This window comes from Schistocerca piceifrons, chromosome 3 (genome assembly GCF_021461385.2).
Source record: "Schistocerca piceifrons isolate TAMUIC-IGC-003096 chromosome 3, iqSchPice1.1, whole genome shotgun sequence".
Lineage (NCBI taxonomy): Eukaryota > Metazoa > Arthropoda > Insecta > Orthoptera > Acrididae > Schistocerca > Schistocerca piceifrons.
In genome coordinates this window covers 605,012,815-605,039,634 of record NC_060140.1, presented here as the reverse complement: position 1 = coordinate 605,039,634, position 26,820 = coordinate 605,012,815, and the positions used below count along the sequence as shown (strand labels likewise).

Below are 26,820 nucleotides of genomic sequence, written 5' to 3'. Positions count from 1 at the left end.
CCCAAGAGGAGAGAAGTAGTGCTTTTTATGGGACAGCTTAAGTTATACATTATCCTATGTAAACCTACTACATGTTATATGTAGTTGTGCCCAGGTCCAATACAGGAACCATGAAAACATTTCTATGTCCTGTTATTTCATTCTACAGACCCAATCCTTCATGTGCTAGTGCCTGGCATAAGGTGAGCTCATGTGTAGCAAGATAGTGAGGAATGTATTTCCCACAGTTTCTGTCTCTCAGCCTACTATGTTCGAATTCTTTGTAATTTTATAGAAACAGCAATGAACAGCCTCTAAAACCAGATCATTACACAACACACAGTGCTGTATTGTTTCAGAATAGCTTTGCATTTCAGGCCCATTTAACTGTCTTTAGCTGCTTCATCACACTTTGATACACAATGAGCAGACAAAGGTATAAATGAATTGTAATGATGAGAATAAGTGATCACAACAGCTAACCTTGACATGCTGCTGTATGTAGATGCTATTACTCATTACAATATATACAATAGATACAATTTGGAGAAGATGAACTACCTGTTAGAAACAGAAACATTTTAGCAATGTATAAAGAACAGTGTTAATTAAATATGATGGATATTAAATATTACAACAAATTAGGAGATATTTCAGGAAGACATCTCTGAACTACAGCTGAAATGCAATACTGATCTTTTTATTTGATGGCTTGTTTTAATTTTGAAATATAGAGTCACATCTTTGAGCTAATAGCAAAAGGAGAGGATTTTTTGTAGAGCAATTCTCAGTTACTAAGAAGGAAAAACATGGAAGGTTAATCTTCTTAAAAGGTAATTGTAAGCATATATTTTCGTATGAAATATTCTTTAGGATACCTAGTCCTCAGTAGAACTTACAGACTGCACAAATTGCCTTTGGTAGCTAGAATTTATTGTAAAAATGTTTGATTACCAGCAAATTGCTTTGGGGATTCCAGTTCTCTCTCATAATTTTTTTCATCTTCAACTCATTTGAAAAGACAACATATCTCTTTTAACTCTTCAATCATCAGCATGTTACTAGTGGACTTCAAAGATAATGCTGGTGTTTGATGTTTTGAAAATGTTGGTAGGGGATTAACTATTAATTCTGAAAGAGCAGATTTCACTGTAGCAAAAATGGTCTTTATTTGCTGTAATGAGCTGTTACACATAATTGCTTGTAGCTCCATAAGGAAATAAGAGAAAACCTAATTCACAGTTACTAGTGTTAACAATGATTTTATCTATTCACTCACTACAGCTTCAATTGACCCTGATTTTACTGTGCAAATGCTGGCCTCTTAACAGTTGAAAGTGTAGTAGCCAAGTAATACTTGAAACCTATCCAAGTAACACAAATATGGCTTTATTCATAAACCTCTGAACAATGATGGAAATAATCCTCTCATGACTCCACATGTAACAAGACAAAGGAGTCATACAGATGGTGCAACATAAGTGATATACAGAACAATTGATGTGAGCAGTACAATCTAAAAAAAATGTAGTGAGAGTGAGTCAGCACTGTTCCATGCATATATAGACACGAGTCACCGGTAGATGGCGTGGTGAAGATTATGCTGTTTACACACTTCCTACTGGTGGCCCCTAGTGGCCACCCCATGCTGATACAATTGGCAGTTGATTTAAGTACACCTGTGCAGTGACACTACAATTTGTGCACATGCAGTAGTAGCAGGATACAGCACACTTCTCTATTGTGTGAAGAGGGTGTTCAAGAGGTGGAGGAGACCCTGGCAGCCCAATGAAAGACATAACCATTAGATCTGTAACAGCAGCAGCTGGTGCCAACAGTGAAGGTGAGACAAAGTGTCAGGCAGGCACCGGAACATTGAGCTGTAACGTGTGGAAACACAGGCATGCCCGAGGGTGATGGCCCATGCGGGAACCAGTGACAGAACCAGAGAGGAGCGTCGCCATCTCTGCATTGTCATCAGCATGCAGGTCCCAGTGCTGAGGAGGTGGGGCTGTAACCACTGATGACAATTAATGAGGTGACGAAGGCGAGGGTGCCAGAGGAGGCAGCCCGACCAGAACAGCAGGCTGTGGCAATGGACCCGAGGCCAGAGATAAGCTGGTGCCAGCACCAGGAAGCTGAAACCCCAGGCTGCCGCACATGGAGGAGGCAGCCAATGGGACAAGGGAACTTTCACAATAGGAAATGACAGGCTTGAGGCGTAGGGAGGCAGGACAGGCTGCGGTGATGGGGGCTGCACTCGTGAACCAGTAGCTTCCAGCAGCAAGCAGGGGTGCAACTGATCAAAGTGGTGTGCCACCAGCCTATCAGCTGGGGTGGACATCACAATGACAGTGTCCCAGGCATTAGACAACAGTGACTGGAATCCCCTTGGGCTGGTGACTAAAACTTCACACCGACACCAGCGATCCCGCTGCAAAGTGGGCAGGTGAACCTGATTGCAGCAAGTGCAGTGCAGGCTACAGAATATTGAGGAAATGCATGGCTGCTGTCTGAGAAGCAACTCAGCCAGGATTTACTTCCCCATAAGTGTGGAAGCAGGATATAAAATTTAGACTGGCAGTGGCAAGGAAAGCATTTCTGAAGAAGAGAAATTTGTTAACATCGAGTATAGATTGAAGTGTCAGGAAGTTGTTTCTGAAAGTATTTGTATGGAGTGTAGCCATGTATGGAAGTGAAACATAGATGATAAATAGTTTAGACAAGAAGAGAATAGAAGCTTTCGAAATGTGGTGCTACAGAAGAGTGCTGTAAGTTAGGTGGGTAGATCACGTAACTATTGAGGAGGTATTGAATAGAACTGGAGAGAAGAGAAATTTGTGGCACAACTTGACTGGAAGAAGGGATCGGTTGGTAGAGCATATTCTGAGGCATCAAGGGATCACCAATTTAGTATTGGAGGGCAGCGTGGTGGGTAAAAATCGTAGAGGGAGACCAAGAGATGAATACACTAAACAGGTTCAGAAGGATGCAGGTTGCATTAGGTACTGGGGGATGAAGAACCTTGCCCAGGATAGAGTAGCATGGAGAGTTGCATCAAACCAGTCTCTGGACTGAAGACAACAACAACAACAACAACAACAACAAGTGTGAAGCAATAGGTCCTCACAAAATGGAGAAGGCCATCATCTGCTGAATAAGACACAACAAACTTTTTCATTTGGGAATTTAACATATGCACTAGTTGTTCTGTCTCACCATTTGATTGAGGATGGAATGCTGGAACTGTAACATGATGAATGCCTTGATGAGAACAAAAAAATTGAAAGGTGTGAGAAATGAACTGGGGCCCATCATCAGAAATCAAGGTACAGGGCAATCTCTCAATAGAAAAACCCTCAAAGGCATATGAATTGTGACCTCCATTGATGTTGACAAACACCAGAGAATGTAAAGAAACTGGGAGCATGCACTACAGCCATGGGCCAATAGGAGGTAAAGAAGGGATCCGAAAAGCCTACATGAATACGTTCCCATGGCTGCTGTGGAATGGGCCAGGGAGACAGAGGTGACCTGGGAGCTGCCTGTTGTCATGCACACTGCTCACTAGCTGTGGTAAAATAGAAAATTTCGCCATCAATCCCTGGCCAAAAAACGTGTCCTGGTTAACAGTTTAGTGCATGAAACTCCCCAATGGTCCTGGTGAAGGTGTAGAATCTCACTCTGTAATGCAGCAGGCATGACTATTCTGGGAGATAGGTCTTCTGTGGATAACAGCAAAATGCCATAAAAAACTGAGAGGTGATACCATAAGAAAAAATAGTTGTGCGGGGGGTTTGAAGCCCAACCAGGCAATTTATCCAGCCAGCCCTTTTGAACAATCTGAACATTTTGATGGAGAACCAGTAACTGCTGCGCACAAGCTTGTAATTGGGAGCTCTCTGCTGCAGCCTGCATTTCAGTATCAAAATGGAAGCAAAGCAATGATTCATGATCAAAGTTGGGATCAAGACCCATAGGAAAGGGGGAGGGGGGGGGGGCAGGGTGTCCGCATTGGCATGTTAGGCATAGGTCAAAAATGGATGTCATAATTGTATTGAGACAAGAACAGCACCCAGCACTGTAGACAGTGTGCTGCCTTGTTAGGCAAAGGAGTGTGAAGGTTAAACAGGGATACCAAGGGTTTATGGTCAGTAATATGGTGAAACTTGGACCCACTAAAAAATAATATGAAATTTCTGGAGAGAATAGGCTATGGAAAGAGCCTCTTTTTCCACCTGAGAGTAACACTGCTGAGCTGCAGTGAAGATTTAAAGATGAAAGCAATAGATTGTTCAGAGCTGTTTGCATATCGGTACACTAGAACTGAACCAAGGCGATACTGTGGGGCGTCAGTCACCAAAACTATCTGCTGTTCTGGAGAGAATGTACCTAGGCAAGAGGCCAAGAGTAGTGGGGTGCAAGGCACACCAAAAGGAAGGTACAAAAATTGATAGAGCACAAAGGAGTATTCAAAACCAGAACTCGCTGAGACTCTTCATCCACAGGAACCTGCAGACATGCTTCAGAAAAATCAATTTTAGAAAAGTTGTGGCCATCCAATATTTTTGCCACCAGTTCCTCGTGGCATGGGAGAGCATGGGTATCCATGACTGACTAAGCATTGACAGTAATACTGAAGTCACCACAGAGTCAAAGTTTCCCCACCAGCAACAACCGGTGAAGATGACCATTCGCTAGCCATAACAGATTGCACCACCCCTAGCGACTGAAGCCTGTCCAATTCTGCTTTCAGTTGATCTTTCAGAGTGACAGAAATAGGATGTGCATGACAAAACTGATGCCGAGCAGTGGATTTCAAAGAAATTTGAGCAGAGAAATTTGTAGCATACCCTATTCCATCCAAAAACTCCAGTTGAGTATATGGAACCTAGTTGGACACAAGGTGAACTGTGCCAGTGATATGAAATCCACATGCCTGAGATGTGTCCATCCTGAACAAGTTCTCAACACTGGGGTCAGCAACCACTAAAAATGTGATGGAATGAACGATCGACTTCTAAGAGGCAGATGCTGTAAATTTTCCATGTAGCACAATATTCTGTTTATTATAACTGACCAGCTTCTGTGTGACTGGTGACCAAGGTGGTGAACCTAAACTCACATAGGTTTGAGAATTCAATAACATCATTGCAGTATTTGTGTTGACCTGTAGCCAGACCATTTGGTAAAAAATGATAAACTCAATAAACAACCAGGAGAAGTCAGAAACATTGGAGTCACACAGTTTGTGCCCATGTCCATATCCTGAGCAACCTTCGGTGAATGACATACAGGGGTGATGTGGCCTATTTGGAGATGAGCATTAAGAGTAGCCCAGTACTAGGGACATGCCATATGTTATGCTGAACAAAACAAAAGTGAACAGGATGGAAACAGAGAACACTGATACTGGCATTGTAAGAGTCATGGCTGCTTGGGTTGGCCTTGGGCTGCTTGGTGCTGGGCCCACATGCTCACTACCATCACTGCCACTTCCTCATGCAAGCTTTGTCACTCCATGTTTCAGTTTGGTTACATGGTGCCTGAGAAATTTCGAAAGATTGTGCTATATGCTGAACTTCTGTCGATGAGGAGTTTTCAGAGAGTAAAGCCTTCTGGTGTCCTTTCTTGTTCGGAGATGAACAGATAATTGCATTGCGCACCATAGATTCTGCATAAGAGTCGTTATTGGTGTCAGCCACAAACTAACACTTATGGCTAAGGCCGTGAAGGTCAGCTGCCCACATCCTATATCACTGGTTTTGTTTCTTGTGCCATCAGTGGAATTCAGGTCATGTCACTATGACATCAATATGTTTGTGACGATTGTTGGACAATAAAGTGCACATGTAATCAAAAGTGAGAGGTACCAGTTCTTGTAAAGGGACAAGCTGACACAGTAATTGATACAACCTAGGTAGAATCTATGGAAGGAATCAGGATTTGCGCAAATTCGAGTCTGTCACATTGAAAGCCAAAAAATGCTGTCTGAGTCTCTTTTTGTAAGCTTCCCAATCATTGGGTGAATCATCATGTGGAGGAAAAGTGGGTGGATAGACCAATGGAACACTACCCTGTCTGTTAATGGAAGCCAGGAAATGGGTCACTGCCGAAGTAAGGTGTTCAATCAGTGCTGGTAGCACAGTGTCCATAATGGCTAAACCTAATGAAACTGTACTTAAAGACTGCATATGCGGAAATGATTCCAAATTCATCACCAATTGTGCAGTAACCAAGTAATATATGAAACCAATCCAGGTAACACAAATGTGGCTTTATTCATAAAGCTCTGAACAATAACAGAAGTAATCCTCTAATGATTCCACACATAAGAAGACAAAAGAATCATACAGAAGGTGTAACATAAGTGATTTATAGAACAACTAATGTGAGTGGTACAAAGTAAATGAATATAATGCAAGTGAGTCAGCGCTGCTCTGTGAATACAAAGGCATGAGTTGCTGGTAGGCAGCTTGGTGGAGACTGTCCTGTGCGTACACTTCTACAGGTGGCCTCTAGTGATCAGCATGCACTGATGCAGTAGGAGGTTGATTTAAGTACACACACACTGCAGCACTGCAGTTCACACTGCAGCACTGCAGTTTGTGGACTCACACTCATGTTCACTAGTAGCACAATACAGCAGAAAGATAGAGAATAAAGGAGTTGCTGTTGTCCCATTTGAATTTGATTAGTGTGTGAACTAAACATCAGGTTGCTATAAACTGCCTAAAAATTTCTTCTATAAATTTTGAATCTCCTTCCTTCACCATCTTTAATATAAATTTCACATGACATTTGTTTATAAATATGTATTCCTCACATTTTTATGAAATAATTTCAGCATTGTGCAATGGAAATTAAATTTACCTAACTGCAGCGATGGAATTCCACCCCAGGCACAAAGAAAATCACCTTCATCAAAATATTTTACATCTGGTGTACTGGGAGAATGATCCGAGACAACAAAATCTATCTCTCCAGAAGTCAAAGCAGCCCAAAGTCTTTCCTGCAATATGATTCAGAGCTCAATGTGAGTTGCATAAACAGAATCAGTTAACAGCTAAGAAATGCAGTAAGAAATTGAGTCACTGAAGTATGGGGAAGTGTATTTTGTTTGAACTTAATTGAGGAATACATAGGTTAGTATCTAAATGACAACAATACATTGGATAATATCTAAATACTGACAAGTGGACTGTCAAATGTTTGAGTTATTGTTGTTTTTCTTCTATTATTTTTACATGCTTTAACAAATGAATTTTCAAGTATGATTGTTTGTCTTCCAGTATTGGTACATATTTTTCACAAGGTATATATTTTTCATAAACTATCTTGATTTTAACAATATTTTGAAAATGCCAGTACACTCTTTGATTCATGAATGTCTTGCATGCATTTGTCAGGTTCAAAACAAATATTGAGTTCTAACTCTAACGAGTTTTCAGCAGAACTAAAAATTTAGAAAAAACCATAATGAAATTTGCTATGAAATAGAAACAGCTGTAAAAATATTAAAAAATGGGAACTAAATAGAAAATTAAAAATATATCTAATACTTTGTTTAGGAAGTAACATCAACTGCCATTAAGCACTCATCATTGTCACTTCAGATTAACTGCCATACTTATTTAAGCATCATGCCTTAAAAGTGAAACAATTGTGCTCATCTGCCCTTTATGAAGATAAGTGTTTCAAAGTATGGTTAATGTGCTGGCACAGCAATTGACTTCTAGTGACCATACTGAGTGCCACATGACATCTTTATGTGGTTACTTCAATCCTCTTCATAGAATCCTTCCTGGTATTTACCTTATGTTATTTAGGAAATCCACAATAAAGACTTAAATCAAGATGGCAAGACACTGATTTAAACCACCATTCTCCTGAATGTGAGTCCATTGTCTTACCACTACACACCTTTGCTCAGAAGACAATCTTTACTCCACTTAAAGACATATGTTTAGTTAAACAACGGAAACTCCAGGAAGAAATATCAACAATGTAGGAAAAGATAGATTCCTAATTACTGTAAAGACCATACTTGAACTGCAGACAGGCACAATTAAAAGATATTTACACTAGGCTTTTTATTTATTTCATGTTCCATAGATCCTTGAAGCGAGTGAATTGCAAGGATATGGAACATGTCAAATTGTACATAGTTCAAGCATAACTTGTATAAACACATATGATAAGGATACAATGTAAATAAAGTCAATAGACAACAGCACACTCAAAAAACAGAAAATTGTTTTTCGCATATTAAGGATAAGTAATATATATATGATATGGAATGTGTCTGCTTGTACACACCTGAAATATAGCTTACATAACTGAAAGAAAAAGATACAATGTAACCAACTAAACAACAGCACATTCAATTAACAGAAAGTTTTTGTTTCACCTGTTAAGGGTGAGTAATATATACAGGAATCGAGATAAGTTCACTATTCCAAGGGAAATACAGAAATACCAATAAACAATTTTCATATGCCTATTCAAAACAAAATTAATTACACTATTTATACAACACTTGCAAGTTTAGTGATTGTATAAATTTTCTTTCACATATTCATCAATTGTATCAAAAGATTTCTCTATGAGGTACTCCTTGAGAGTTTGTTTGAATGCTGGCAATCTATTGTTAAGGCTTTTGATGTGTGGTGGGAGAGTGTTAAACAACTTAATACTGGAGTAGTAAGCTCCTTTTTTGAACCATAGTGAGACTTTTCAATTCAATGTGCAGACTGATTTTGGTCCTTGTGTTATAGTCATGAAATTGGCTGTTATATTTGTAGATAGAACGGTTATTACAGACAGAGGTCAACAAAGAAAAGATATACTGTGAGGCGGTGGTAAAGATCCCCATCTTTCGAAACAAGCATCTACAAGAGTATCTGTGATGGACACAACTCATTATTCTGATGGCTTTTTTTTGTGCAGTGAAAATTTTCTTTGCGAGAGGTTGGTTCCCCAAGAATATAATAGCATATGACATTAATGAATGAAAATAGCCGAAGTAAGAAGCCTTAATGGTATCTACATCAGCCACTGAAGCAATAATCCACAGTGCAAATATTGTTGAGCTAAGTGTTTTGTAAGGATGAAGAATGTGTGTTGACCAATTACATTTGCTGTCTATATAAGCACCCAGGAATTTTGTAACCTCAACTTTTTGTATTGCTTGATCTCTACACATAATGTTAATTTCTTCCAGATTTCTTTGTGGAGTATGGAATCTCATAGAAAGGGTTTCATCTGTATTGAGTGAGATACCATTTGAAGAAAACCAATTTACTATACCATTGAAAACTTCATTTGTAGTTTGTTCAAGATTGTTGTCTGTAAAATCATCAATTAGAATTGTAGTGTCATCTGCAAAAAGAGTAAATTTACTCTTTGTATCAGAACAAAGTGGGAGATCATTAATGAAGATGAGAAACAGCAGTGGACCCAACACAGAGCCTTGTGGCACACCACAACTTTCTGTGCCCCACTCAGATGAGGCAGGTTCTCTGGACATGCCATTCAGCATTACAGTCTGCTTTCGGTCCTTTAGGTATGACTGGATCCATGAACCAATGGTACCACCCAAACCATAATATTCTGCTTTTTTCAAAAGAATTAGATGGTTTACACAATCAAAGGCTTTAGAGAGGTCACAAAAAATACCTACTGGAGACATCTTTTTGTTCATGGCTTCCAGAACTTGATTGGTGAAAGAGAATATTGCTTGTTCTGTACAAAGACCTGCACAAAAAACAAACTGACTTTTGTTTAGGATATTGTGGAAGCTGAGATGATTGACAATCAACCTGTGCATCAGTTTTTCAAGAATTTTTGAAAAGATAGTTAAAAGGGAACTTGGACGATAATTTGAAACATTGTCTTTCTCACCTTTTTTAAAGAGTGGTATCACTACATCTAGTTTTAGCCTGTCATGGAAATTCCTTCTTGCAGCGATGTATTGAATATGTTGCATAAGACTGGACTTATATATTTATAGCAACATTTCAATATTTTACAGGAAATATTGGCCAGACCTACAACTTTTTATTTTTTAATGAGGTAATAATTCTTTCAATGTCTTTTACTGCAACATGAGATAAGGATACCTGCGGCTAGTCTATTACTTGATAGCTTTCTGTAGAAGAGCCAATGATTCACCCGCAGAACCTTTACAGCCTGTCTTCTCTGCTGCTGACAAAAAGTGCCTGTTGAAGATTTCTGCAACAGTTTCAGGTTTCTTTACAATACTGGTACCTTGTTTAAGTTCTATGGGTGTTCTGTTCCCTGTTTTTTGAGTTTCCCACTTTATTACATTCCAAATTGTTTTTATTTTGTTGTCAGGTGTATCAGTTTCAGACGTAATGCACATTTTTTGACTTATTTACTACCTTCTTTAGGATGCTGCAGTAAAGTTTGTAATGCTGATGTTTTTTTTTGGATCATTACAAGTTTTGAGGGAATTATATAGCATCCTCTTTGTTCTGCAGGATGTTTTTATCCATGCAGTGATCCATGACTTACTGGTAGTGCTTACATGACTGTTTCTAATTATTTTTTTTTTTTTTTTTAGGAAAAGTGGCTTCAAAAATAGACATAAATTCATTTAGAAATGTATTATACTTTTTGTTCACATCTGCTTCTTTGAAAACTGGACTACAATCTATCTCTTGCAGGCTGTTGTTGAAATTTTTGATGGTTTCATCATTTATTATCCTAAAAGATTTCCAAGAATTCTCAGAACTGTTGCACAGATTGATGTCAGTGAAATTAAGCAACTGACCTCCATGATCAGAAAGGCCAAGAATTGGATGTACACTGATATTTTTTACTCTTGACTTATCTATAAATATATTGTCAATGACTGACAGTTCTCGGTAACTCTAGTTTGAAAATTTACTACTGTCATCAGATTATAAGAATCAACTAGATGTTCTAAATCTGCTTTAACGTTGCTTTCATTTAGGAAATCTACATTGAAATCACCTGTAACTATTAGATCCTTTGATTTTGAGTACACTTGGGATAAGACAGAATCTAACTGTCTCAGGAACACATTAGTGTTCCCTGAGGGTTTTGGCCACAGCCTTCATCAGAAAAAGAGAAACAAACACACACACACACACACACACACACACACACACACCATTCATATCCATTCATATACACAAGCAAGCACAACTCATTCACACATAACTGCCATTTCTGGCAGCTTGGGCCATAATCTTATGTTTAAATATTATGATGAAATTTGAAAGCTATGTTCTGTCCAATAATTTCAGCTAAGTATCACATAGAAATGTGGAAATGTGACATAAAAGAGATGGTGGGAGTGGAGATGGTGTTTGTTGCCATGTGTTCTAGAGACCATCTACAGTTCATAAACTGTATTTAAAAACAGGTCTTAGTGTAGAAACAAGATTTGAAGTATCAGCAGTAAAGCTAGCTAGTGGTAAATAAAGAGTCTTGCTGCAATAAGGCTGTGCAAATCTTGTTGTATAACTGACAATTTCTTACAAAACAGAATAAGTAGTTAATATTGTGTTTAGGAAATATAAGAATTTAGCATTGCTTTAACCGGTGATTTTACTATAAGCTCCTTGAAGCTCACTAAAAATTATGAACAATTAAATGATGTTCAACAGATCTTTGCACTTATAATTTGCCAGACAGATATGATAGGCTAACTGACAGTGCCTGTAAAGAAAATAACTGTACTTATTTAGTGATTCAGTGAATTAATATAACAGATATTTATGTCTGTGGTAACTATTACCAAATAACTGAACTCCTGAGTATCAATGTGGGCTTTGTTTGTGATGCGGCAAGCACCAATTTGTGGGTGCAAGTCATTGACATGTGTCTGGGAAGGTGCAAAGATGACTTGCTTTGCAGATCTGGTAATTGGGTTGCCTGCATGCATTTGTGAACTAATTCAATTTGACAATACAGAGATGAGGTATAACAATGAAACTTGAGAACAGCACAGCATATAGGTGCAATTTATAATTGTAAGGATTCTGCAAACCATTAGTATGCTTCCCTTTACCAGTGGGACACTGACACAAAGCAAAACATGCAACAAATTCCAATTGCTTCTCTGGTAACATATTGTGGGAAACATACATCTCAATAGTAGACAAAGTGTTAAAATATCAGAGATTGGTCAGTAACATTTTCTGAATATTTTGGCATAAGAGACCTGCCATCTCTAGTGGGTTATTACATTGTAATAATGTGCGTATCATTTATACACATTGTTACCCAATCATCTCTGGTTCTGTGAAATACTTGGACAACAGTGAAAATGCCTGTAATTTGTAACTGTAAAAAATTGTAACACAAAACACAGAATAATGCAAGAAGACATCAAATGCAAAAGCACTATGATGTGTTTACCATAACCATGGGATCAGCTCTGAATAGCTATGTTATACTGCTTATAATTTAAAAGTAGTATGCGTGATACATCATTTTAATGTATTTCATGTATGACCAATGTTAATTAACAACTTACTACCATCACTGTGTAACATTACACAGCATAATAATTAGACTTCAAAGGATTGTAAATCAGTGGAAACTTACTAAATGACAAAATGATTTTTCATTATATAAATAAGTTATATAACAAGCCTTCAATAAAATTGGAACAGTGTATGTTGTACAAAATAACTGAGGGAATATAGTATAGTTGTAGGTAAACAACTAGAATTCTCTCATATACAGATTTATTCACACTTAGCGTCTACACAGATACAAGTCCGGAGGCTAACTGCCGTTAGCGTCCAACATGCTCTCCAAAGCCCCTCTCCTCAAAGATAGCACACTTACGCACAGAACAAATATCGATTTTTATGGCGCTCTACGCCACATAGCCCCCCCCCCCCCCCACCCCGCGCAGTATGGAGTACGTCCCTGTGAATGGGGGGGGGGGGGGGGGGTGTGAGAAGCTAGGAAGGTAACGCACAGTTCTTCTGCGTCAGGCGGAAGCGGTCGACTGGTAGGAGACCGGGGGGTGAAGCCTGGTACGTCGACGGTGAAGTCAGCAAGCGACGCCGGCGGCTGAAGACGACGTCCCGTCCTGGAGTGAAGGTGTAGCACTTCGTCAGCCGGCAGGCGGAGAATCACCTTGCCAGAAGGCCTAACAAAGGCACGCAAATTGCCACACGCAGCACTTCTGCTCAATTTAAAGCGGCGCACCACACGAGATTCTGCACTTCCTCCCTCAATATTGTCACACGCAAGTACCACACACACTGTATCGCCATCTACGACAACAGATAATTTATGTATGTCATCAGGGTGCACATGTGTTGTGAATTCTTGGATGGCACCTGTACGAGCAATGGTAGGGAGGCAGGGAGGTATGGGAAAGCCATGGCAGGGGGAAGCATCTGCTAAGAGGGGGGTGGCAGGTGCACTAGACTGTGCAGGAGACAACCTCGGGCGATCAGCTGACAGGCAAGGGAGCGTGACCGAAGGCAACGAGGAGCCAGCGTGGGTTGAACGGCGTGACAAAGAGCTGTCACACGAAGATGGTAACACAATGGTAGAATCCGAGTGGTTGGCAGTTCGACTGTGAGGGCTGTGAGGAGTGAAGCCCCGAAAAGATTGGCCATTCGAATTAGATGAACGCGGAGAAGGAGCAGTACTTGGCAGAGAAACACGCTGTGGAAAATCAATACCCAAATGCATGGTGTGGGAAGATGGATGGCCGCTCGAAGCAGGAGTGGGAGAAATAGGGGCAGAATCAGGGAGGTTCACCTGAGGCTCAATGAAAGCTGGTTTCACTCGGTTGAGTGAGTCCGTGGTTACAGAGTCTTTTATGAGGAGATCCATGTTATTCTCAGAGCGTTTGACGACCTTGTAAGGACCTGTGTAGGGCAACTGAAGCGGGGCTTTGACTGAGTCGTCTCTGAGAAACACGTACTCACAAGAGTCTAGCGGGCGCGGTACGTACACGCACGGAGGTGTATGAGCAGCCGGAGGTGGCGGCTGAATTTTGCTGCAGTGCAAGCGCACCCGCTCGAGAAGTGAAGGGAGTTCAGAGGGCCATGGAAATGGGGTCGGAGTGACTAATTCTCCAGGCAAAACCAGAGGTTGGCCATATACAAACTCGGCTACGGACCCCTTGAGGTCTTCCTTGAAAGTCGCACGAAGGCCAAGAAGCACGAAGGGCAGTGCCTCTGTCCATAGTGAGTCATGGCAATGCAGGGCAGACTTCAGGGTGCGATGCCATCGCTCGACAAGCCCATTGATTTGGGGGTGGTATGCAGAAGTATGAATTTTGACAATACCACACATTTTACATAAGTCAGAGAAAACTGAAGACTCGAATTGTCGACCCTGGTCAGTGGTGAGGTAAACAGGTGAGCCAAATCTAGAGATCCACGAATCTAAGAATGCTCGACTTACTGTCTCAGAGGTAATGTTCAGAATAGGCACAGCCTCAGCCCACCGAGTCACCCTGTCAATAGCTGTAAACAAGTAACAGAAACCCTCGGAGGGGGGCAAAGGGCCTACGAGGTCGACATGAACATGGTGAAACTGGCCTGGAGGTTGGGCAAAACAGCCAAGGGGTGGAGAAGTGTGCCTGGAAACTTTGTTCTGTTGACACCATGCATGCCCTTGCCCAAGACTGACAGTCACGGCGCATGTTTCTCCAGACAAACCGTTCAGCTACCAGACGGGTGGAGGCTTTGACACCGGGGTGTGCTAATGTGTGTAGTTTGTCAAAGACCTGGCATTGAAGGGGCTTAGGAATGAATGGCCGCAATGTACCAGTCGATTCATCACACCACACTAAGTCAGATATGCCAGGGAAAGTAGAGCGTACCGGTTGGAGAGAGGAGCTGTGGTCTGAAATTAACTGCATGGTATCGGGGTCTGCCGATTGCAACTGAGGTAGGTCCGTTAAGTCAATTAAGGTTGCGACAGCACCAACACGCGAGAGAAAATCAGCGACCACATTGTCCGCTCCTTGGATGTAGCGAATGTCATTTGTAAATTGCAAGATGTAATCGATGTGACAAAAGTGTCGTGGAGGCGGATCAGCCGCAGGATTTTTTATGGCAGGAACCAACGGCTTGCGATCAGTGAGCACATAGAAATCTCGTCCCTCAGCATCAGCTCTGAAGTGTCTTATGGCCTCGTAAACTGCAAGTAGTTCTCTGTCGAATGCTGAGTATTTCTTCTGCGCGTTGTTGAGCTTTTTTGAGAAAAACTGCACGGGGGTCGTAACATCGTTGTATGTCTGACTCAGTACTGCGCCGATAGCATTGTCACTAGCGTCAGTAGTGATAAACATTGTGGCATCCACCCGTGGGTGAGCAATAGTGACAGCGGAGGCCAACAGCTGTTTGAGTTCATTAAATGCCTTGTCCATGTCTGGTGTCCATGGTACCTGGCAGGTGCCAGAAGTTTGTGGGCCAGCGAGAGCATCTGTGAGAGGAGCCTGCACCGCAGAAGCGGCTGGCAAATGTTTCCGGTAATAATTAACTGTTCCGATGAACCTGCGTAATTCCCTGTAGGTCTGAGGGCGTAGCATCTCGAGAACAGGCTTGATCTTGTCCTGTGGTGGTGTCAGACCGTCCGATGACACAACATAACTTAGGAATGTGACGGATGACTGGTGCAATTGAGTCTTTTTATTGTTCAGTTCAATACCAGCGGCTGCTAAAATATCTGTCACGACTTGAACACGCTCCTCACTCTGTTCTAAAGTAGAAGCAAAAACCAATATGTCGTACATATATACGAAACAAAAGTCTAGGTGGGATAAAGTTTGATTGATGAAACGCTGCCACGTTTGGGGTGCATTTTTCAACCCAAACTGCATAAATTTGTATTGGAACAGCCCGAAGGGAGTGGTTATGGCAGTCTTTTCAATGTCCTCCGGAGCCATAGGAATCTGATGAAATGCGTGCTTACAGTCCAAAACAGAGAAGTACTTTGCACCTGCGAGCGCATGATTGAAGTCTGCGATGTGTGGGACCGGATATTTATCAATGATGGTGCGGGCATTTAAACGCCTATAGTCTCCGACCATACGCCAAGTACCGTCTTTCTTTTGGTCAAACAGGATAGGACTAGCCCAGCAACCGGAAGAAGGTTCAATTATTCCCTTTTGTAACAGATCGTCCAATTGTTCTTTTGCAATTTTCATAAATTCAGGCTTGAGGCGGCGTGGACGTTGCGATATGGGCGGCCCATCGGTTAGACGTAACCGATGAACTGCGCCGTTAGTGACTACTGCAATACGTGGTGCGGCATGATGTCAGATGTCCGTGAAGTGGAACAGGCAGTGGCGGACGGGCCAAGCTGTGGCGCTGAGGGCACGGAAGTACAGGTGTGCCACCTGCTCGTAGGCTGCGTAAAGGCCACACACATGTGTTAACATGTGCGAGGTTGGTACACTGGTTCTTGGTAGCGGGCTGTGCCGCTACGAGCGCTGTAGGCACGAGTGGGCGTAGCCGGACAGCAGATGGCCGTAGTTCATTGCCACAAGCTTGGAAAGTTAATTTTCCATTCGGAACGCAAGGAGCATGAGCACTTGGGCATATCCTATCATTACAAAAGGGGGTGCTGACACAGTTTACTGAGTTCACAACATTGTCGTTAATGTGCGCAGGCACGGGAACACCAGATTGGCACGGACTGACCTTGTTTGTAGCCGACGAGTCGTCTGCTTGTAGTGCCGCGAGGCGTTGTTGTGTGGAGGCCAACTCGTGGTGTATGTCGTGGAGATGCAGCAGCATTTCCATACGTTCCATCTGCAACTTAGAAGACTTGGCGCACTCCACTAGCCACTTGTTTGTCCAAGATTGCAGCTCCAAGGATAGGTTTACACACTTCTTAGCACAGCACACATGTTTGGTGTTAGCCGAACTGTCACTCGGCGAAGCGAAAGGAATATGTTTGTTAAAGGAGGGGTAAGACACAGTATTTTGCACAAAATCTAGTGACAACTGATAGTGCTTGAGGAAATCAATTCCGAGAATAGGTTCTTCAATTGTTGACACTAGAAACGTCCACTCCAGCTTGCACTCGGGCGAAAGTTTCACTGTATACAAAGTGGAACCCGAACACTGTAGGGTAGACAAGTTCACTGCACGAAGTACTGTTTTGTATGGTTGCACTTTATTGGTTGCTAGGCGAACTGGCAGCAAAGAGACGTCTGCGCCAGTGTCTACCAGAAAACATACACCTGATCGTAAATCGCGAACATAGACTCGACCACACTTACTGTTATTGTCCGAAACGGAGTGCAACATGGGATGGTGCCCATTGTTTACATCGCAGTAGGTGGCACCGTAGCCTACCTGCGGTTGGAGTTCGAGTAAGAACACGGTGACTGGTATTTGCAAGCTTGCTCCCCAAATCTCGTGTGGAAGAAACAGTAAGGTTGGGTGGGCCTGTGCCCTTGTGGGTAGTTGCTAGGTGACGGAGTATGTGCCCCAGAGTCTTCCACAGAGGCCGATGCACTGTCGTTGCGAGGAGTTGAAGGTGCAGGCAGGGCGGCTAGTTTAAAAAACTTGTTATCGGCAGCATCAGACAAGGGCGTGGCGTCAGAAAGCATCTTAGTGTGGTCACGTCCAGAATGCAGTGCACGGAGCTCACATTGCCTGGCGGAGTATGCTCTGTCGGCGGCGCGTAAACGTTCATTTACTGGCCTATCTTCATATGCAGAGATTGCAGTCTGGACAGGCAAAGGCAGCTTTTCAGTCCAGATTTCTGCGAGCATGTCATCAGGCATAACTTGCTCATCGACGAGAAGATGGATGCACCGCCACAGCTGGGACGGAGACATGTCGCCGAGACGCTCTTCGTAGATGAGCTGTCGCACATTTTCTCTCCTGGTTTTAGAGACGCGCTCCAGTATCATTTGTTTTGCCACAGCATACTTCCCTGCTATGGGGGGTGCTTTGACCAGATCATAAATTAAATCGACGCGGTCGTGAAGATGGTTCATGAGGCAGGCGAAGCGTGCGTCGTCGTCCAAAGCACAGACATTGAATGTTTGCTCAACCAGGTTAAACCCGAACTCCAGGTGAGCGGGTTTGAAGTCTGGTAATTTCGGCAGATTCGGCACTGCAGTCACTGCGGAGGTGTGCCTATTACTTCGGACGGAAGTAGAGCATGCAGAAGATTGCGAGTCCGGATTATTGGCGTCCCATAATGCGGGAATCGCGAAATTCACTTGACGCCGGGGGGGGGGGGGGGGGGGGGGGGGGGCGCTGAGAAGCGACGGACGCTCGAACGGTGTGAGGATCGTAGTCAAAATGTGCATTCTCATTGACATGGTAGCTCAGAGAGAAGCCACAAGTGCTTAAGTATGCCGGTGAATGTCCGTTATGCACACAGTATTCACTTGACCGTGAGTGGTGGGGCTGGTTGTAGATGTCGGAGTAATTACTATCCAGCACAGAATTGTTGACAGGATTAGAAGCAACACAAGGATCCCACACACGTCCACTAGGATGCACACTCGGTGTGATATTTGCTGTTTGGCGAGCATTGAACACCTGTTGACTAGCCAGTGCGGAAGGATACACACGTGGCAGGAACTGATTCGAGTTTGAATTTACTACTGGATTTTCCAAAGTAGCAAAACCTCGCTCGACGCCACGAGCTGTATTGAATTGTGTGTTCGACACAGGAGTAGAAATGTTCCGACCAACACTCTGTGGAGAACACATGGGAAGGTCCCGGCTAACAAAGCCAGAGTCCACGACCGTTGGCGGTTGGAAGAAACTGGCGGCACTCGATGAATTCCACTGCATGTTCTGGCTGAAGGATTCCGAAGATTCTTGCGGCATGTCCACTACGACGGCGGGAGTGCTGGAGAGATGTTTCTGGAATCCAGGCGGCAGTGAATGCTGAAAGGCCATTGTCTGGAGCTGAACAAAGGCCCTTGCGATCGCGGAGAAACCCGATGCGGTAGGCGCGTAAATAACCTTCAGGCGGTATTACACAAAAACGGGGTCACCAGTCAGGGAATATGGTATAGTTGTAGGTAAAGAACTAGAATTCTCTCATATACAGATTTATTCACACTTAGCGTCTACACAGATACAAGTCCGGAGGCTAACTGCCGTTAGCGTCCAACATGCTCTCCAAAGCCCCTCTCCTCAAAGACAGCACACTTACGCACAGAACAAATATTGATTTTTATGGTGCTCTATGCCACATAACAAAGATTTAGAAATGAAGTTACCACAGTTAAAGATAAAGGAAATATTAATTTAATTTTAATGAAATTCACACATTGTAATGTTAATTGTGAAAAATATTCATCTTACAAAATTTAGCATTGTAAAACTGAGCATTTTACAAAACAGTTTATTTCAAATATGTTTTTGTTATCTGTTAATCTTCACATTACACATTAAATTATTTGTATTGATTTCTTTTCATTGTAATTTACATGTAACATTAATTGTAACAATACCTCAAATTGAGTGCATTTTCAAGATATTACGTAAGTGAGTAAGGCTGTGACTGCAGGCTCAGTACAGTTATGGCTCAGATAAATGTCATTGATTGGGTTTAAATGTATCAGCAAAATGTAACTGATGATTGTGAAAAATTCTGAATTTATCTGTTGCATCAGGAATAAATTACAAGATGTATACAAATATTGTCAGGTTATTGTTTTTTTGGCCAAGAACCCCAGACCTGTTGATCTGCACAGAAGAGAAGATTTAATATTATTTTTGTTCGAATTGTATCCAAGTAGTTGCTGGCAGGTGGCAATATTTTTGGGTTGCTGTATCAACCAAATCACCAGTTAAATGTTACTGTATTTTATATTTCTGCAAAAGGCAGATAATTTTCTGTTGAAACAATTGGCTAATTATGGTTACCAGTGTGTTAGAAATGGGGCTCATTTGCTGGTATAATTGTATAATATTTTATAAATGTGACACTAAAATTATATTGCACATTGGGTTAAAAAAATGAAAACATTGTATAGAGAAAAATGAAAACATTGTATAGAGAAAAAAACCAGGAAAGGGATGAACAACAGGAATGAAATAATGTGTAAGTAGTGGACTGGACTTCGACTTTAAATAAGAAAGGAGATAGGTACCAGAACTTGTTATTATTTTACTCCATGCTCATTTTAATGTGTAATTCTGAGAAACATTGTATAATATTTTCTTAAATTTTTGAACTGTTTGTAAATTGAAGTAATAGTATGATGAAATTAAATTTCAAATTGAGTCACAAATGATAAGGAGGGATGATTTTGGATTAACTTGAAAGGAAATTTAAATGCTCATGAAAGGACTGAAGGAGATACGGTTTTGATCATAGAATCATAAAAATGAAAGAATTGGAAAAATTTTAAGTCGAACAAACAGTTTAAAAATAGGCTGAGTTATGAACTAGAAGTCCAAATCAAGAAATTGAACAAAAAAACCAGATAGAATAAAAAATTAAAGAATTGGCAAAATTTAAAGTCAAACACAGCTAGAAGTCCAGATCAAGAAACTGAACAAAAAACCGGATAATAGAATTAATGTGCTAAAAAGTGAATTGTGTAGTCACGTAGTGGAAAGAAATAACAAATTATTGCATGCAAGAAAAGAACTAGGAAGTGAAATTCAGAACAATAATGGTGAGCTTGCAGAAGCTGAGTCAGAAATCCTTGAATTAAAATTTACTGTTGAAACGAGGAAGAAACAGTCAAATATTCAGGTGGAATTTGGTTTAGAAGTTGAGAAAAGTGCTATATTTAATGATGAAAATTGTGATGTTTCTGTACCTGATGTCTGACATACTGGTAATCATTATGTGATAGCCAATGTTTGGTTTGAATTAGATGATGCTGATGAGGAGACAAAAGGTTTTCTTGTTTTGATAGATGAGTTTCTGTCAGAGGAAAGTGAAAATGTAGTATCTGAAATGTCAAAAGGACATAATTTTCAATACTAAATTTAGAAAACTGGTCAAAGTCCATTCCACATAAAGAAACTTTTTTTTAGAAAAGTGTGTCTAAAGTTTTTGTAAACAACTGCAGCTTGATTTGTGGGAAAAGAATGAGAACAAATTTTGGTATCAGTTTAAAAGTAATTTAGTTGCAGTGTAGTACATTATGCTGATTCAAATAGCAGTAAGTCTAGGCTAGAATACTCTTTCTTTCTTATTTTACATTTGAACTGATTGACATAATAATTTTGGTATATAGGATTATATGCTAGGGACTGTGTTGCATTATGAGAATTTGATCTAATAACATGCCATCTTCCATACTTTGGTATGGTTTGCACTGAAGTATTTTGTTTATGCTCTGTAATTACATTTAATTTAGGTTTGCTGTAATGTTGAAGGTTTATTTTATGTAAACACTCAGGACATACACATATTGTATGTCAAGTGCTTGACATGCATGGGGCCTCAAGCTGTTGTAGCACTTTTGCCATTTCGGTTTTCTGTGGTGTCTTTCATCTTCTACCTTTTCAGTTTGTTAAAGCTATGTCTTCCTGTCATTGCTATCCATTTTCTCAGGTTTTAGTCATAGATTAATTATTTTGGAATATGATCTCACAGTGCTTAAAGAATTTGCAAAACATTATGCTTAATTAATGAAAGACAGTATGTAGCTTCAGAAATTAATTCCATGTATAAAATTCCTTAATAGCATTACTTCAAGTTCGAGCAATAAATATTTTTTGCTGTAATTATACTTTGTGTGGTTTGGCTGTACAGCTTGCTATTTCTTTTGGTTGCACTCAAATAATAATAATAATGCTTTGTCTTATGAAATTGCAATTACAGTAAAGTTAATAATTGGGAAGACAGGGAGACCAGATTTGTTGCCTCTACAGTCATGCTACAGTTTTTTTTTCCTATGCCATTTGTACTTAGAGGAATTTATTAAGTATTAGATTAGATAAGGAAAAATGTTTTGTGCAGAGTGAGGCCATACCAAGTAATGAAGAATCTTGTCCAAATGAGAACAAACTAATACTGAATACATGCTATTAATGAGGATGAAAATGTGATGTTTGTTGTGAGACCTTCATGAGATCGATAATGACACACTATTTTTCATGTTGTTGCAGTTAGGTGAGAGGTAGCTGTGAATTGAAGCATTTAAGATATTATTGTGAGATAATATGATTATGATGATGTATATTGGATTTTGTGGAGTATTATGGTGATGTTGATCATGATGATGATTATGAGGTCTGAGGTCTTAAATATGTTATTTACTATTATGAAGAATATGATAATGAAGTTATGGTTAGGGATTAGTTGTCATGAAATAGAATGAATTATTTTTATTCAGTCATGTGGAATGTATTTTCACTGAATATTTATTGAAGATGAGGTGTCATGCTGCTATCCATCATGAGTACCATCTGAGAGATATTATAAATGAGCTCTGACACACAAAGGCACTACAGTTAATGAAGAATGTAACAAAGGAGCTGGGGGATCAATATTACTGGAATGATGAAAATTCTGATTATTATGGTAAAATTTAAACAAATGAATTACACTTTTACAGCACTATTGTGGAGTCATGTTTCTGAAGATGACTACAACTTAATTTTGTGTTTTGTACACAGTAGCAATTAGTTGCCACTTAATTTTAAACACCTGGAGATTATGATACTTTGTACATCATTAAAATCACTATTGTTCACTAGTATGGTGAAGAACTGACTTGTTTATGTGGTGATGGATATGGGAATGTTGCTAAATGAGTAAGCTATTGATCATTTTTCTTCCTCTGTTACTAATGAAAATATTACTCAGTAATTTAATTCATATGGATAGTCTATATGTAAATATGCTTTGTAGTGTTGTGTAATAATGATGAATTTCTTTCAGCATTGTGATGTTTTGTGGATCGTATGCATTACATTGTCAATTTTTGACACGTGTGGTGCCCACAGTTGACATAAATGTATTTGTTCCATCTACATTAAGTATTCAAGTAATTAGATTAGGCTAGTACCAATGAAACAATTTTTTTTAAGTGCATGTTTATGAAGTTGAGCTGATTCTTTTCACACTGGAGCTACTTGTCTATGTTAAGCAATGATCATATACATGTTGTGTTAGCTTATGTATCCATAATACATTTACTGTTCTTTCATGCCTCTTGTATGCCTAGAGTTGATTCAACATAAATGATGTAGCATGATTCATAGAAGGAAAGAGATGTGGAGTTTATGCAAATTCTATGTAGGAGATGAAAGTTGATGAATGGTTCTAAGAGACAAGAAACAAGAGATAAAAAAGAAGATGAAGACTAATTAATTATTTTCCTTAATACATAATATACAACGAACAATTATATAATTAGGTATGTTTGAAAATAAAATGCAAACATTTACTATTTATAGGTGCTCCTGTAACAAATAAAGACCCATCCTGATCCAGTTTTGCGTGTCCACTCAATACTGACACGTAAAATTTTTTTTTCACTTTTCCTATTTTTTTATATTACATGCATATTCCAGCATAAATTTAATGCATGGAACTCTGGGTGTGTGTGTAAGCATGTGATTCATCTTTTTAGTGCACATTGTCATACATAATATACACATCACAAAAACTTTTGCATCACCACAGTTCCGAGAGTTCCAGAACCTGTACAGAAAATTGGAATAGAGATCAACATAAACATCATTTCTACCATTGCTCATGAAAACCGCACATTGCGTGTTTCACCACCATGCAGCGAGACCTTCAGAGGTGGTGGTCCAGATTGCTGTACACACCGGTACCTCTGATACCCAGTAGCATGTCCTCTTGCACTGATACATGCCTGTATACTATCCACAAGTTCATCAAGGCAGTGTGGGTCTAGATTGTCCCACTCCTCAATGGTGATTTGGCAGAGGTCCCTCAGAGTGGTTGGTGGGTTACGTCGTCCATAAATCACCCTTTTCAATCTATACCAGGCATGTTCGATAGGATTCATGTTTGGAGAACATGCTGGCCACTCTAGTTGAGTGATGTTATACTGAATGAAGTCATCATCAAGATGTGCATGATGGGGGTGTGAATTGTTGTCCATGAAGACAAATGCCTCATCAGTATGCTGCCAATATTGTTGCACTATTGGTCAGAGGATGGCATTCACGTATTGTACAGCCGTTATGGCGTCTTCCATGACCACTATCAGTATACATCGGGCCCACATAATGCCACCTCAAAACAGCAGGGAACCTCCTCCTTGTTGCACTCGCTGGACAGTGTGTCTAAGGCATTCATCCTGATCAGGCTGCCTCCAAACACGTCTCTGATTATTGTCTGGTTGAAGGTATATTTGTGAGTCATCAGTGAAGAGAATATTATGCCAATCCTGAGAGGTCCATTTGGCATGCTGTTGGGCCCATCTGTACCATGCTGCATGGTGCTGTGATTGCAAAGATGGATGTCGGGAATGAAATTGCGTATCATGCAGCCAATTGGTCACAGTGTGATTCGTAACGTGGCATCCTGTGGCTGCACGAAAAGCATTATTCAACATGGTGGCATTGCTGTCAGGGTTCCTCCAAGTGATAATCCGTAGGTAGTGGTCATCTGCTGCAGTAGTAACCCTTCTGCGGCCTGAGCAAGGCATTTCATTGACAGTTCCTGTCTCTCTGTATCTACTCCATGTCCGAACAACATCGCTTTGGTTCACTCCTAGATGCTTCCCCTGTTGAGAGCCCTTCCTGGCACAAAGTAACAATGTGGACATGATCAAACTGTGGTATTGACCATCTAGGCATGGTTGAACTACACACAACATGAGCCGTGTACCTCCTTCCTAGTTGAATGACTGGAACTGATTGGCTGTCGGACACCCTCCATCTAATAGGCACTGCTCATGCATGGTTGTTTACATCTTTGGGTGGGCTTAGTGACATCTGTGAACAGTCAAAGGGACTGTGTCTGTGATACAATATCCACAGTCAATGTCTATCTTCAGGAGTTCTGGGAACTGGGGTGATGCAAAACTTTTTTTGATGTGTGTAATTTTGTCATTGGGCTTAGTGACATCTGTGAACAGTCAAAGGGACTGTGTCTGTGATACAATATCCACAGTCAATGTCTATCTTCAGGAGTTCTGGGAACTGGGGTGATGCAAAACTTTTTTTGATGTGTGTAATTTTGTCATGTAAAAATATATGTATGACCACTTATTAATTTTCACCTTAAAGCACTTAATGTATAATGTCATTAAGAGTAATAATTCGACTTCAAAGGTCAGTAACTCAATACGAACTTATTACATGATGAAACTGTTTGTTCATAATTATTAGCCTTCAGTATGAGTTGGAACAAGTGGCACCCATTGATAGGTCATGGGGGGCTATACATATGGCTATAGAGATATTTTTAATATCTTGGAAGACAAATGGCGACCTGTAAGTACCCATAAAAACTTACAAATCTGACCCTGTTAAAATCCTTGGTAAAAATGACTTTGAAATCATTTTCTTGAAACAAAAATACCTGACTACACTACATTTTTTGCTTACCCTGAAAGCTAGGGGAAGCTGCAGGGCCCCACACCTTGACACTGCTTTTTAGTGCCAATGGATGGAACAGTGTATTTTGTACAAAATAATGAAGATTTTGGAATGGTATAACCACTATTGTAAGGTGTTGCATGTGAATTTTTTGCATTGATCTTTTTTTTGTTATCATTTACATGTAATGTAAATTGAAATAGTACTGAAACTGAATTCATTGTTGAGATGTTATTTAAGTGAATAAGGCTGTGAATTCAGGCTCAGTACAATTATGGCTTAGATGATTGTTGTATTTCATACTACAATGTAATGTCAAAGACTGGATTTGAATTTATAAGTATTATGGGACTGATGATTGTGAAACACTCTAGATTTATCCATTGCATCAGCAAGGATAAATTAGAAGATATATGAAAATACTGTCAGTGATTTTTTTTTAATTCTGAAAATATCCAAGTAATTGATGACCTGTTGTTATACACTATTGGCCATTAAAATTGCTACACCATGAAGATGACGTGCTACAGACACGAAATTTAACCGACAGGAAGAAGATGCTGTGATATGCAAATGATTAGCTTTTCAGAGCATTCACTTAAGGTTGGTGCCGGTGGCGACACCTACAATGTGCTACCATGAGGAAAGCTTCCAACCGATATCTCATACACAAACAGCAGTTGACCAGCATTGCCTGGTGAAAAGTTGTTGTGATGCCTCGTGTAAGGAGGAGAAATGTGTACAATCACGTTTCCGACTTTGATAAAGGTCGGATTGTAGCCTATCGCGATTGCGGTTTATCATATTGCAACATTGCTGCTCGTGTTGGTCGAGATCCAATGACTGGTAGCAGAATATGGAATTGGTGGCTTCAGGAGGGTAATACGGAACGCCGTGCTGGATCCCAATGGCCTCGTATCATTAGGAGTTGAGATGACAGGCGTCTTATTCACATGGCTGTAATGGATCATGCAGCCACGTCTCGATCCCTGATTCAACAGATGGGGATGTTTGCAAGACAACAACCATCTGCACGAACAGTTCGACAATGTTTGCAGCAGCATGGACTATCAGCTCAGAGACCATAGCTGCAGTTACCCTTGACGCTGCAACACAGACAGGAGCACCTGGAATGGTGTCTCAACGACGAACCTGGGTGCACGAATGGCAAAATGTCATTTTTTTCGGATGAATACAGGTTCTGTTTACAGCACCATGATGGTCTCATCCACGTCTGACGACATCACGGTGAACGCACATTGGAAGCATGTGTTCATCATCGCCATACTGGCGTATCACCCGGCGTGATGGTATGGGGTGCCATTGGTTACACATCTCGGTC

The 26,820-nt window shown here is 40.6% G+C and overlaps 1 protein-coding gene across 2 annotated transcripts in view; it reads right to left on the bottom strand.

The window, feature by feature from the left end:
* Positions 1 to 26,820, bottom strand: part of LOC124789739 (allantoinase) — a 253,013-nt gene that overhangs the window by 46,810 nt on the left and 179,383 nt on the right. For both annotated transcript variants that reach the window (XM_047257193.1, XM_047257192.1), the window contains exon 9: positions 6,853 to 6,991. In XM_047257193.1, coding sequence (XP_047113149.1) covers positions 6,853 to 6,991 — 139 coding nt within the window. The remainder of the gene's footprint in view (positions 1 to 6,852; positions 6,992 to 26,820) is intronic.